Genomic DNA, 15,000 nt, shown 5'->3' on the forward strand with positions numbered 1-15,000 from the left:
CTCGACCTATTTTCTGCTTGGTGCTACCCTTTTTTGTATAGTTTTGATCATATACCACACCTTAAGCGATTCACATCTTGCAGGAAATGTAAATTGTAATTTGTGAGTTATTGTATGCGCTAACTGTGATTACCTCCCTTTCCTTTGTTTGTGAATCTTTGTTGTTGTACGTTCAGAGTTTTCCGTTGCAGAGAGCTGAGCGGGGTTAGCGGATTTGTTATTCGTTTTACTCAGTTTTCTCTACATTGTTGTTTCGTATTCTGTAACAGGTTACATTTCTACCGTCTTGTTTTACTTGGATTTTTCTCCATATTTTGACTTTGTTGGAATTTGGGGGGGGAAGGGTCCGAGGACTTCTGTCCTAACCAAGGCTGTGGGAGACACTCTGTTTCACCGCAAAAAGCAGCCGATAAAGTAGGCCACGGCTGTGGGAAACACTTTGTTTCACCGCAAAAAGCAGCCATAAAGTAGGCTACGCGATTTGTTCTACACCGTTTGGATTTTTCTTCTGCATTTTCCGGTTGCTGGATTTTTGTATCCATCGCTTTCATCACCGCGTGTTCTAGCTATAGCTGCGTTAGACTTACTTTGGTAATAAAGCTTTGCTAAAACTAACCATGGCTACAGGGGGATCTCCTACGAGGAGAATAACTTTTGAGACTCCTGGTAGCGAGGAACAGACAGAGCGAGACGCACGCGTTAGAGCGCGTAGTTTGCTTAAGCGCAAGGAGTTAGAACGTAAGGAAGACATAGAGCGACAGACGAGAAAAGAAGAGCTTGACAGACAAGAACGACAGGCCGAACGTGAGAGACAGGAACGACAAGACGAACGTGACAGACAAGAACGGAAAGAGAAAGATGAACGAGACAGACAAGAAAGGGAACGACAGGCCGAACGACAGGCCGAACGTGACCGACAGGACAAGAAAGAGAAAGACGAACTTGACAGACAAGAAAGAGAACGACAGGCCGAACGTGACCGTCAGGATAAGAAAGACGAGCTTGAGAGACAGGAACGACAGGCCGAACGACAGGCCGAACGTGACAGACAGGAACGGAAAGAGAAAGAGCAGGCGGATCGCGATCTCCAGCTAGAACTGGCTAGGCTACAGGCCGAGAAAGGTACGCTTACTCAGGCTAGCGCGCCGACGTTTGTTGCCGACCGTACGAGACTGCCGACGTTCGACGATGACAAGGACGAGCTCGACGACTTTTTACGCCGGTTTGAGCGCATTGCATCTGACCAGAAGTGGGAAGAGGCCACGTGGGCTAGCCGCCTTAGCACCTGCCTGAAAGGACGTGCTTTGCAGCTCTACAACGCTTTGGATGACGACGAGGCGAGAGACTATCAGGCACTAAAGAAGGCGTTACTCCAGCGCTTCAACCTGACTGCGGAAGCCTACAGACGACGTCTGCGTAACAGCAAGAGACTGAGCGGCGAGCTGAGCCATCAGTTTGTGGCACGCCTTAATCTCTACCTGCGGCGCTGGGTGGAGATGGCCGAAAAGGACTGGACCGTCAACGACCTTGCCGACCTCATTGTCATGGAGCAACTGATGTCCAGCCTGCGACCTGAGGTGGTGACCTTCGTGCAGGAGCACCAGCCAAAGACTACTCAGGAGGCAGCCGACTGGATCAGAGTACACGAGGACGCCCAAGCGATCTCCGGCAAATCTTCAGGCTCACGGCCGGGAAAATCGGGAAATTCGGGTTCTTCAGGACCCAAGGACGGGAAGGACGATCAGGGACACAAGGGATCAAGTTCCAGATCTGACATCCAGTGTTACTACTGCAACAAGCGGGGCCACGTGAAGAAGGACTGCCACAGGAGACAGGCTGACCAGAAGGGCGTACACTTTGTTGGCAGTGAGGAGCTAAGGGACGTCACGAGCTCATGCACAATTCCACAACTCTGCGTTCCGTGCTCCAGGAAACATTTCCAGCCCCACTGCAACGTCTACGTTAACGGAGTGAAGGGCGAAGGTCTGCGGGACACAGGGGCGGACATGATAGTGGTTCGGGCGAGTCTAGTTCCAGCTATGGCCTACACAGGAGACAGCATCAGAGTGAGAATGGCCGAGGCATCTCACGCTTACGACTTGAACACGGCAGTGATCAAGGTCGTAACACCGTTGTTCACGGGGACCATTGTGGCCGTCGTCATGGACGATCCTCCATGCGACCTGCTCATCGGAAACCGGGTTCAGTTTGTGGACGGCGTCACCAGGGAGGTTCCCGTTTATCGGTCTCCCGACGTCATTTCAGTGCTCACGCGGGCACAGGCGGAGCGAGAGGACAAACCTCTCAAACCCCTACCTGCTGCACGAGCTGCCCTGGGGAACGTGACCCCCGCGCTTCTCGCGAAGGCTCAGGCATCTGATCCGACATTAGCAACTCCTCGGGAGCACGCGAAGTCGGGGAAGGTGAAGCTGAGCGGGAAGCATGGGAGGTCAAGGTTCCTCAGGGACAAGAAGTTGCTCTACCGGGAGTTCAGCAACCAAGAAGGTACATTCAAACAGGTTGTCGTGCCTCGCGAGTTTCGCGAGGGTGTCATGGCAACGGCACACGACTCGATTCTGGGAGGTCATCTTGGCACCAAGAAGACCACGGATCGTGTCTGGCGCCACTTTTACTGGCCAGGCATCTGCACGGATGTCCGACGTTTCTGCGCGTCCTGCGATAAGTGCCAGAAGGTGGTGGCCAAAGGAAGGGTGAGGAAGGTCCCCTTGGAGAAGATGCCGCTCATCGACGAACCCTTTCGTCGGGTGGCAGTGGACATCATCGGGCCCATCTTGCCTGCGTCTGAGGACGGAAACAGATACATTTTGACCATGGTGGACTACGCTACTCGATACCCAGAGGCGATCCCTCTGAAATCGATTGAAGCCACGCGAGTAGCTGAGGCTCTGGTTACTATGTGGTCCCGGCTGGGAATTCCATCAGAGGTACTCACCGACAGAGGCACGCAGTTCACGGGAGGAGTGATGGCGGAGGCAGCACGACTGCTATCACTGGAGCAGCACTTCACCACTCCTTACCATGCTCAGTGCAACGGACTGGTGGAGAGGTTCAATGGCACCTTGAAGACCATGCTGAGGAAACTAGCTCAGGAGAAACCACGCACGTGGGACAGGTACATCCCAGCATTGCTTTTCGCATACCGCGAGGTTCCTCAGGAGAGCTTGGGCTTTTCCCCATTTGAGTTGTTGTACGGCAGACAGGTACGCGGTCCCATGGCTATCCTGCGTCAGGCTTGGACGGACGAAGAAGCTGACGAGGAGGTGCAGACGACAGCGACCTACATCGTAGAACTCAGGAACAGGATTGAAGAGACCTGCAAACTGGCTCAAGAGAACCTGGGGAGAGCAGCACAGCGTTATACGCGAGGATTCGACCGCAAGGCACGGCCGCGCAGCTTCAAGATTGGAGAACGGGTGTTGCTACTTCTTCCTGTCAAACACAACAAGCTACAACTGCAGTGGCAAGGACCTTTTGAGGTGACAGCGAGGGTGGGCCAGAACGACTACAGGATCATGATGCACGGGAAAGCACGCCTGTACCACGCCAACCTGCTGCGCGCCTACATAGAGAGGACAGCCTACGGGGAGAAGAACAAAGACAAGAAGACAGAGAAGGTTGCAGTTATCAGGGGTGAAACGAGGGGTTGCTCGTTCTTGAGGACGACCTTTCTGTCTGGAAACAGACCATCAACCTCTGCAATATCTTCAGGTTGCAAGGTTGGCAAACGCCAGACTTATGCGCTGGGCGTTGATTCTCCAACCGTACCAATTCACGGTACGCGTCATTCCGGGCGCCAACAATGTTGGAGCTGACTTTCTCTCTCGGGCTGTAGAGGAGAACATGACTGTGAGCGAAACCGAGGTTTCGTCTTGAAGAGGGGAGGTGTGTCACGATCGGGTGACAGAGACCAAGAAAGTGTCACTCAGTGGAGTGCCTGTTCTTGGTCGATTATGATAGAAAGCGCCTGTACGTGATATTGGGCTACAGCAGAGTTTGCTGACAGTGCTCAATCAGCACGGATGTTTTGTAGCGCACGAGTTTCACAGTGGGGTTTTTTGCTGTCACAGGGCTGACGGTTTTTCGCTGACAGCGCGCACGGGATTTTCAGGGATTAAGTTTCTCGTGTCTTTTTTCTGCTTGGGAGGCAGAATTGTGTATAGCTGGACTGGTTTTGTGACAAGGTCAGTCACGTGTTATTGGCTAGGTTGTCTGAGAGAGACACAAGCACGGGGCACTTGACACCCAGCGGCAGAAGGGGAAGGATCTAATACACAGTTTCTAGAGTATGATGGTTTTTCACCGAATATTGTATTCGGCACTCTAGGGGAGCTTCCACTAGTTTTTCCTGTCTCACTGCCAGTACTTTGCTGAGGACAAGTCGTCAACTTTCCTTCGTCGGCGATGGCTTTCGCATAAGGATTCGACAAGGGGTTCTGGAGGTTTTTGGTCACTGTTGACGAACAGAGGCTGTTCCAGGGAGGAGGCGGACTTTGCTTCCATTGAGAGTACAATCATAGGCTTTTGAGGTAATAAATCATTATTTAACGCTGTTGATGAGTCTGTGTTGTGGAATGAAATACTCTCTGTTGTTCTTTCCAGGTTAGCGCATAATTTACTCTCTGTGACGCTAAAATACTAATCTGTATATGGTTTTTGCAGATAGGGAGAGAAGGACGGAAAATGACTGTTTTGTTGTTGTAAAAAGTCCGTTTTGTGCAGGCCCACGTGCTCGATGAGATATTTAAAGATGACATGTTTAAAGGTGGTGGGTGAGGGGTAGCTGACATGTTTAGTGCACCGATGCTTTCTGTTTGCAGCCTTCGTTTCGTTTCGTTTCGTTACGTTCCTGTAACATCTGCACGGCTGACTTTGGCGGGACCTGTTGAAGCTACGCTAACCAGGAGACCGGCTAACCAGCGGACCGGCTAACCAGCGGACCGGCTAACCAGCGGACCGGCTAACCAGCGAACCGGCTAACCAGCGAACCGACTAACCAGCATACCGGCTAAGCAGCAGCAGCAGAGATAAAGCTAAGTGCACCATGTCGTACGCACCCCGTTGACCACCGTTGTCTTTTCGTATCTGTGATTTCATTGGAGTAGTGACAACGTGGGGTGTGTGACACCTGCACGAACTAGAGCTTTTCGAACAGAACATTCGCATTGAACTATATTTACACGGGTTCAGCGTGTTACTATAATTTTCTATATACTACTGGCATTTTGTCAGTGAACACTGGTTTTTTTACGTGTTGAGAACGTAAAAGGAACATATTTTGAGTGAAGGCTCGAGGGAGGTGGAGAGTTTATACATAAACAGGCGTCTGAAACTTATACTTTTGTTGACTCTATTTAATTGTATGACTGCGAGAGTGGATCGTGGTGTGGTTAGTTAATTAGTAGTAATTAACCGGTTCATAATCACCTTAAGTGATATATTGAAACGTGACAGACTTCGTTCAATGTTTTGACCAAAAAGTTCAAAGCATCATACTATGGAATTATGTTCAAAAAGACAAACTCCTATGAAAACTATGAATATCTCCACAGTTTCCGCGCTCAACGGTACTCTTCGGCTCAACAACGCGGACAAACAAGACCAAACTGATCGGCCGAGGTTTATTACAGACAGACAGACAGACAGACGCTGAGAAGGGTGATAGACAGACAGACAGACAGACAGGGAGAACGACATCACCACAAAGCCCGCACTGCCATTTAGAAACAGACGGTGCAGCAGAGGCGGGGCAACAACATAATTTGATAGCCAGCCAGCCAGCCAGCCAGCCAGCCAGACGACTGACTCACTAGGAGGGTAACACATGAACATAACATCCATCTATACTGTACCCAAAGACATGATGTGATAGCCAGCCAGCCAGACACAAGACTCACAAAGACTTGCGACAACCCGGCTCACCAACATGCCGCCAATCCTTCATGGAAGACTATGCCTAAGATGTGATAGCCAGCTAGCCAAACATAATTAAGACTCGAGGGTAAAAACCAGCTCAACAACATGCCAATCTTTCATGAAGAACATAACTGAGATGTGATAGCCAGCTAGCTAGACACCCTTGTTTACGTGGTATCATATTAATCGCTCTCTGTCTCTGTTTTTGTGTAGGCCCTATGTGTGTATGTGTGTGTGTGTGTGTGTGTGTGTGTGTGTTTATTTGTTTTTGTGTGTGCGTGTGTGCGTGTGTGTGTGCGTGTGTGTGTGCGTGTGTGTGTGCGCGCGCTTATGTGTCAATGTATGTATATGTGTGTGTGTGTCTTCGTGAGCGTGTGTGTCTTCGCCGTGAGCGTGTGTGTATATTCGTGTACCTCTCTTTGTCTCCCTCTCTTCTCTGCAATAATGTCTCTCACATTTTCTCTCTTGCCAAACTCAGAAAGGCTACAGACTTGTCAAAGCTTTACTATTTTTTTGTTAACCACAGTAGGCTGTCTTTTTCTCTGTAAACCTGATGTTAGTACCACTTGATATTTTGCGTCAAATCAGCACGCCGAACAGATGACGATACATCAGCTGGTTATTTAGGTGCTAATTGTTTATCAGTTCAGTTAACAGCGTTAAAAATCACGTTCTTTATTTACTTTCTGCCATTGACCATGCAAAGCAGCAATAAAGACAGCATGCTGAGAACGCCGCCAATCTAGAAGGTGGGCTGTGTTTGTTCTGGGGGGTAAATGAACATGAAGGGATTTGGAGAACGTTAGAGTTAAAATGCATGTGTGAAAGAGCAGCCACAATTTCTGCGATTAAACATATCATTCCTTATAAAATGGATCGTGTTTGTTTTGGACGGTAAATAAACATGTAGGGTTTGAAAAACAGTTCAACAATTTGGAGAAAGCTGATTTATTTGACTTTTAGGGATTAAAATTTGCCTGTGAGGGAGAGCGGCCACGGTTTCTGTGGTGGAAGATGCGATTTCTTTGTTCTTATCTTACAATTGGGGGTGCTGGGGGTGGGGAACATGGGCTGGATTGGAGAACAGTTCAACAATTTGGAGAAAACTATCTGGCTGTTGGAAGTTTAAGGGTTGAAGTGCTTGTGGGGAAGAGCAGCCACAGTTTCTGCGGTTGAAGATTTCCATAAAAAAGAGTACCCAAACAAAATTGAATAACTTTGTCAATTTTAACTTTTTTTTCTTTCTTTTTGAGGTGAGTCAAGCTAATCCACTGCATGGTTGGATGAAATAAAAGCTGTTCTCACAATGAACTATACTAATGATCAACGGACGTTTTGCATAGAGACCTATTTTCGCACAAAATCATACAGAGATGTGCAAGTACAGTTCCAGAGACACTTCGGTCAGCGCGATTTCTATCTTTGGGGGTTCCTGAAAGACAACATCTACAGGAACAACCCACAGACAATCACAGAACTCAAGAGAGCCATCACAACAACCATTCGCGGAATCTCGCAACAGGAGTGTGTGCGGGTGATTGATAACTTTGCGCGGCGAGTTCAAGTTTGCCTGCAGCGGCGTTTGTGTAGAATGAGCATAACTTTCCTGAAAGACAAGCTAGAACGCTAAAATTTTCTGTGCAAATCATGCAGAGGCTACTTGTGTGTGTAAATAAATTTTATGAAGATTGCTTTATCAGGCATGGGAATTGAAAATTGTAAAAAAGGCTGAAAATTTATAACTGAAGACGCGAAGCGTCAAGTCGACGGCGCAAAGCGCCTAGCCTTACTAGGGGGGTCCGGGGGCATGCCCCCCCGGAAAAATTTTTCTCCAAAGAACCCAGATGGTGCAATCTGGTGTCATCTGAGCTCCAAGTTTGCCATTAAATTCTGTTTTTAGAATTAGAGTTTTTAGTACAAAAATGTACCAATTTTTGCTTTTTTGAAGAAAAAAAATATATACATGTATTATATATGGTTTACATTTGTAAAAAAATTGATCTGTTGAGACAAACAGGAAAATTTTACTTGTAACACAATCTGTGCAATCTGGTTTACTTTCAAACATAAAAGTTCAATAACTGAGGCGGGCGGTAGCAGTGCGTGAACAAAGTACGGAAAGTTTTCGCGGGCTTTTGTGCAAAGGCCAAAGTAACCGGTGCTTTTTTTGTGTGCCTCCCCCCTTTATTTTTTCGGCGGATACTTTTGCATTTTCGGCGGAACAAAAAAAAAAATTCGGCGGAAATCCGCCGTTCGGCGGACAATTCCCATGCCTGTTTATTTTTGTTCAATTTATGACGTTTTGTTTGGGTACTCTTTTTTTTTTGGTCACCCTGTAGTTCTTGTTTTACATGTGGGGGTGCTGGGGGTGGGGAAACATGGGCTCTCGGGGTTTTTCCGGGGGCTGGGGCATGGGGGCGGGAGGAGGAGGGGCGCCGATCTCCATGGGGTGGACTCCGTGACTTTTGGTCTTGACCCATTTCTTGACGTCAGCTCTGTCGGCGACCAGGATCTTCTCGCGAGCTCGACTGGCCACCACGGCGGTGACGGCACTTCCGATCAGGTCGTTCCCCAGATGCTGGGATCCCCGTCCGCAGATCCCTATGTCGTCCTGAAATGCAGAAGGGAAAAGAGTTTATTAAGGTGGTAGAACGTGTTGCATGGGGGAAGGGGTGGGGTGGAGGAGGAGCCGGGAGGGGAGGAGGAAGGGAGGAGGAGGAGGAGAGAAAAAAAGGGGGGCATGATGATGATGACGGTGATGATGATGATGATGATGATGATGGTAATGATGATGATAAAGATGATGATGAAATATTATTTTAGGATAAATGTTTAAGGCTATGCCTTTTCTTAGAACCTGTCCTTATATCGAACTAGCAGTCAGGCCCGGCTTCGCCCGGGTGTTTCTGCTCTCCCCTCTCTCAGACTCCTCTCGAATCTTATTCCAATGTGGATAAGAAAAATGACAGTGTGAGCTCATACATTTGGATGTATAGGCAAGGCAAGTTTCTATTTGGTTCAACGTGTTCTTCGTGATTTGTTTACCCCTTCTCACACCCACTGTAGTTACCGTCTGATCAAAGCACGCATACCTCATGAGTGAGCGCGTCTTACCTTTTTGAACAGGGGAGAGAAATCTGTAAATTCTCGTGATCTTTCACTGAGGCGATCGTTTCGTAAACATTATTCGCGATGATCTGGAAGGCAGGGAGGGGGAGCAGGGGGCAGGGTTAGTGTGTGTGTGTGTGTGTGGGGGGGCGGCGGCGGGATGATAGCGGGCGGGGGGTAACCCTTGAGAATGACACGGTATACTGGTTTGATGAGAGTTACCTCCCTTCCGTGGGTGACAAAGCATGACTTACCTCCCTTGCACTATATAGACTGTATTGATAGATGGGGAGGGTAATTATCCGAGGAAGGAAACAATGTCTGGAGAAACTAAAACCCAGGTGCACATTTGTGGGTCCAGGGCAGTGTGCATGCAAAATATCTTGTGCTTATCTTTTGCCATCTCTGAGGTATGGCGACCACAGACAGACAGACACACACACACACACACACAGACAGACAGACAGACACTCTCTTTTATTTATATGTATAGATAGATAGATACAACATTCTAATAATGGAGAGAGGGACAGGGAGAGAGAGAGGGAGAGAGGTGAGGAGGAGAGAGAAAGCGAGAGAGAGACAGACAGACAGAGATAGAGAGAGATATATGAGAGAGAGAGAGAGAGAGAGAGAGAGAGAGAGGGAGAGAGGTGAGGAGGAGAGAGAAAGCGAGAGAGAGACAGACAGACAGAGATAGAGAGAGATATATGAGAGAGAGAGAGTGAGCGAGCGAGAGATATATAGATAGACAGCCAGCCAGACAGACAGACAGTTCAGACCGGAACAAAAACGAAGCAACGCCATAACCACGACGCTTTCAGATTCATAAACTTCTATCTTCTTTCTGTTACTCCCTTGACTGTCGGTAGACTTTATCGAAAATAATCAATTAAAAAAAAAATCAGAACATATACACAGCATAATAATTAGTCCCAAACTGAGAAAATTTTCTCAAAGGGAGACAATCATTGTGCTGCAAGCTCAAAGCGGCAATACACAGCGGTTATTTCCCTTGTCAGAGTATTGACATTTTGTTTATAGCAAAGTATGTATGTGATACGGTATTGGCAGTCAAAGGGTTTTAACATTCAAACTCAACTGAATTAAGGATGCTGCCTACCTGACTGTGCACGAGACACTTGATGTTGAACTCGCTGACGGCGACCTTGGAATGCTTGTACTCGTCCCGGGCGGCGTCCATCAGACCGTGCAGCGAGCCGGCAGCCAGACTCAGCAACGAGCTGGACGTGCCAGGCGCTGTGTTCCCACTGCCAGGGTAGCCCGTCAGCACTGTGTAGGTACTGCCTGCACAGACACACAAACCATTCATTACTGCCTGCAGTGAAACACAGAAACTATCCATTACTGTCTGCAGCGAGACACATATAAACTATAACCATTACTGCCTGCAGTGAAACATATAAACTAGCCATTACTGCCTGCAGTGAAACACAGAAACTAGCCATTACTGCCTGCAGTGAAACACAGAAACTAGCCATTACTGCCTGCAGTAAAACACAGAAACTAGCCCTTACTGCCTGCAGTGAAACACAGAAACTAGCCATTACTGCCTGCAGTAAAACACAGAAACTAGCCATTACTGCCTGCAGTGAAACACAGAAACTAGCCATTACTGCCTGCAGTGAAACACAGAAACTAGCCATTACTGCCTGCAGTGAAACACAGAAACTATCCATTACTGCCTGCAGTGAAACACAGAAACTAGCCATTACTGCCTGCAATGAAACACAGAAACTAGCCATTACTGCCTGCAATGAAACACAGAAACTAGCCATTACTGCCTGCAGTGAAACACAGAAACTAGCCATTACTGCCTGCAGTGAAACACAGAAACTAGCCATTACTGCCTGCAGTGAAACACAGAAACTAGCCATTACTGCCTGCAGTGAAACACAGAAACTAGCCATTACTGCCTGCAGTGAAACACAGAAACTAGCCATTACTGCTTGCAGTGAAACACAGAAACTAGCCATTACTGCCTGCAGTGAAACACAGAAACTAGCCATTACTGCCTGCAGTGAAACACAGAAACTAGCCATTACTGCCTGCAGTGAAACACAGAAACTAGCCATTACTGCCTGCAGTGAAACACAGAAACTAGCCATTACTGCCTGCAGTGAAACGCAGAAACTATAACCATTACTGCCTGCAGTGAAACACAGAAACTAGCCATTACTGCCTGCAGTGAAACACAGAAACTAGCCATTACTGCCTGCAGTGATACACAGAAACTAGCCATTACTGCCTGCAGTGAAACACAGAAACTAGCCATTACTGCCTGCAGTGAAACACAGAAACTAGCCATTACTGCCTGCAGTGAAACACAGAAACTAGCCATTACTGCTTGCAGTGAAACACAGAAACTAGCCATTACTGCCTGCAGTGAAACACAGAAACTAGCCATTACTGCCATTTGTGATACATAGAAATCAGCAATGACTGCCTCTAATGAGACACAAAAATCTGCCATTACTGCCTGCAGTGATACACAGAAACTATCCATTACTGTCTGCAGCGAGACACATATAAACTATAACCATTACTGCCTGCAGTGAAACATATAAACTAGCCATTACTGCCTGCAGTGAAACACAGAAACTAGCCATTACTGCCTGCAGTGAAACACAGAAACTAGCCATTACTGCCTGCAGTGAAACACAGAAACTAGCCATTACTGCCTGCAGTGAAACACAGAAACTAGCCATTACTGCCTGCAGTGAAACACAGAAACTAGCCATTACTGCCTGCAGTGAAACACAGAAACTAGCCATTACTGCCTGCAGTGAAACACAGAAACTAGCCATTACTGCCTCTAATGAGACACACAAATCTGCCAATACTGCCTGCAGTGATACACAGAAATCACTAATACATAGAAATCAGCCATTGGCTGTAGCTAGACACAGAAATCAGTCATAAACTGCCCCCAGTGAGACACATACATCTTTATGAGATTCAAAGCATCCTTCTCAGACTTTGATCGAAGGCAGCTCCTATAGTTACTTCTGTTGAATAGAAATTTACAAAACATTTTTTGCAGATTGGCAAAGTTCTGTCTGGTCGTATTTTGTTGAATTTTACACACTATCAATTGTTCATTTCAATTCAGCATTCTTTTGGTCCAAACAAAATTTTTCACATTGTGCTCACAAAAGTTTCAGTGCATAAGCAAGGATATGTGCGTAACACGAATTCTTACCTATGCTATTCTCCAGGTAGGGCAGAAAGTTCTTCATTAGGAGAAAGTGCCCCGTGACGTCATACTTGGTTATTTCGTAGAACTGTGACAGTGGCTGGTCTATGAGTCGCCCTGCCTGTCAACACAACCAACAGAGTGATTTGCAGACATGTCATCTTTTCTTGTTGTTGACCCACGAAGACGAGCAAGGAATCGGGGGGAAAAACAACAACAGGGAAACATTGTGTAGACTCGTCAACCGTTCAGTATTTTGTGAACAATGCAGTAATTATCAGTCAGGCAGTAAGTCAGAGCTATAGTGTGTAAGAGAGAGAGAGAGAGAGAGAGAGAGAGAGAGAGAGAGAGAGAGAGAGAGAGAGAGAGAGAGAGACAGACAGACAGACAGACAGACAGACAGACAGACAGACAGACAGAAACAGACAGATATAACAGAAGATGAACAGACAAAGGTGTGCAAAAGAGAGAGCGCACACACTCACATGCAACCAAACACACACTCACATGCAACCAAACACACACTCACATGCAACCAAACACACACTCACATGCAACCAAACACACACTCACATGCCAGGGCCGGACTACCGGGGGGCGTTATGGGGGTTGCGCAACCCCCCCCCCCCCCTAGCCTAAACATGTACCTTACTTATTTAATTTTTTTTTATTATTGCTTATTTTATGCCGTTTCATGCAAGGAGCGACCATTTTCCTATCTCAGAATATGACCTACCCGTCAGCTTCAGGGGGCTTCGCCCCCTGACCCCCACAACGAGGGGGGGGGGGGGGGGGTTGGGTTCTAGGGTTTCCGGACCCCCCCCAGCCAAAAAATAAAAATCATTGAATGAGGTATGCATTTCTTTATTTTACATTGAGTTTCAATTTTTGGGGTATTAATCAGTGACAAAATCTGCTGCCTGAAACTGGTAATGATCATCCTCAGAATGCACCAGATTGCACCATTTTGCATCCTTTTTTCAAAATTTTCCGGGGGGGCATGCCCCCGGACCCCCCTAGCAAGCTAGGCGCTTCGCGCCGTCGGCTCGGCGCTTCGCGCCGTCGGCTCGGCGCTTCGCGCCTTCACACCCATATCTTCACAATATACTTTTGAAAAAAACCAGTCATAAAATGAACTGATCCGCCCCTGCCGCCAGGGGGGACATCCCCCTGGGCTACCACTGGCAACCCCCCCCCCTCCTCTTCGCCTAGTCCGGCCCTGCATGCAACCAAACACACACTCACATGCAACCAAACACACACACATGCGCGCACGCACGCACGAACACACACGCGCGCACGCACGCGCCGCGCACGCACGCGCGTGCGTGCACGCACAAACACGCATACACACACACACACACACACACCTTCCACCATGTCTGATTCCCCCTGAGGCTGGCCACGACGTGCTGAATGCCCCTGCAGTGTTTCACGGATTTCTCAAACAAGTCCCTCGCCCCCTCGTCTGTCATCACGTCCCCCTGGCAAAGAGAGGACAACATACAGGGCTCTCCTCGCACACTCGTCCAAACACACGCCCACACTTTCGCACACTGACTGACACACACATACAAACACACACTCACAGTGACCCCCCCACACATAAACATACACATACACAAACACACCCAAACACACACACACCCACCCACACACACACACACACACACACACACACACACATACTCACACTGAAACATACACCCCTCCCCCCCACACACACATAAACATACACAAACACACCCAAACACACACACACACACACACACACACGCGCGCGCGTGCGCGCGCGCATGCACACGGCTCTAACTTGTAAACCCCTTTCCTCCAAAGAAGACGGATAAGCTTATATTATCAAACTTACCACCACACATCCTAGGCTGGAGTGAAAATGTTCTGGAATAGTTTTGCGCAGTTGTTCAAAGCGTTCCTCACTCCTTGTCGCAACCATTACCTGCCAATACAATTTGTCATAATACTACAAGAATTCACAGATGGCTCGCTTTAAAAACCTGAAATCAAACGGCATCTTAGTTCTTACGGACATTTATCGTTCACAGTAAACTGTTGTCCCGGGATTCAGTCAATGTAGCGTCGTATAGGGAAGAGGTGCAGACTGAGTCACTGAATTGCACGAGATTTTATTTTGAATTGCAGTGGAATAAAAATCAATGTTTGAATTTGTTTTGATCCTGTGACGCTACAGTTCGGAACCTCAAATAACACTATTCCTGTAATGACTATGCCCTGAACCAAAGTAGACCCAATACAGCGAAGAATCTGTTTAAGGCCAAAAACAAAACAAAATAGGTCTGTTTACGGTAACATAGGGTGAAAAAATAGGGTCGGTAGGTCGGCTTTTTTTTCCCTTTTTTTTCTCCATTTTTAAAAAAAAAAATTTTCCCCTCTCTATGATGTTTCACAGTTCATTTCTTCTCATCAATCCCTGTTTTTGCCCAACATAACTATAAACAGTACTTTGAGCTTACCTCCCTTCTGTCGTCTGCTGTTTGAGCGCAAACAGCTCTATTTTGGATGCGTTTGTTTTTGGTTTTTTCAGACGATCCAAAAAAAAGATTAGGGTCGGGCCTAAAAACTAGGGTCGGTCGGGTTACCGTAAACAGACCTATTTTTTTTTTGGCCTAATGTCTTTCTATTCCAAGACTCCCTATGCTTTGGAAACCATTCCCTTTCATGGTGTCATTAAATCTACCTCCATTTCAAGGCTACCTCAGCTT

The 15,000-nt window shown here is 47.5% G+C and overlaps 2 protein-coding genes across 2 annotated transcripts in view; one reads left to right on the plus strand and one right to left on the minus strand.

Moving 5' to 3' along the window:
* Nucleotides 1–4,056, plus strand: part of LOC138962851 (uncharacterized) — a 5,706-nt gene extending 1,650 nt beyond the window's left edge. Inside the window, exon 2 of the mRNA XM_070334816.1 lies at nucleotides 1–4,056. This exon is cut by the window's left edge and continues 725 nt beyond it. Coding sequence (XP_070190917.1) covers nucleotides 618–3,833 — 3,216 coding nt within the window. The 5' untranslated portion in view covers nucleotides 1–617 and the 3' untranslated portion in view covers nucleotides 3,834–4,056.
* Nucleotides 4,057–8,270: 4,214 nt separating this feature from the next.
* Nucleotides 8,271–15,000, minus strand: part of LOC138960995 (uncharacterized) — an 8,400-nt gene continuing 1,670 nt past the window's right edge. Inside the window, exons 3-7 of the mRNA XM_070332611.1 lie at nucleotides 14,127–14,216; nucleotides 13,630–13,743; nucleotides 12,266–12,380; nucleotides 10,166–10,350; nucleotides 8,271–8,545 (exon numbers count right to left, since the gene is read on the minus strand). Of these exons, the coding sequence (XP_070188712.1) occupies nucleotides 8,282–8,545; nucleotides 10,166–10,350; nucleotides 12,266–12,380; nucleotides 13,630–13,743; nucleotides 14,127–14,216 (768 nt within the window). The 3' untranslated portion in view covers nucleotides 8,271–8,281. The remainder of the gene's footprint in view (nucleotides 8,546–10,165; nucleotides 10,351–12,265; nucleotides 12,381–13,629; nucleotides 13,744–14,126; nucleotides 14,217–15,000) is intronic.

The sequence above is a fragment of the Littorina saxatilis genome, linkage group LG3 (assembly GCF_037325665.1).
Source record: "Littorina saxatilis isolate snail1 linkage group LG3, US_GU_Lsax_2.0, whole genome shotgun sequence".
NCBI lineage: Eukaryota > Metazoa > Mollusca > Gastropoda > Littorinimorpha > Littorinidae > Littorina > Littorina saxatilis.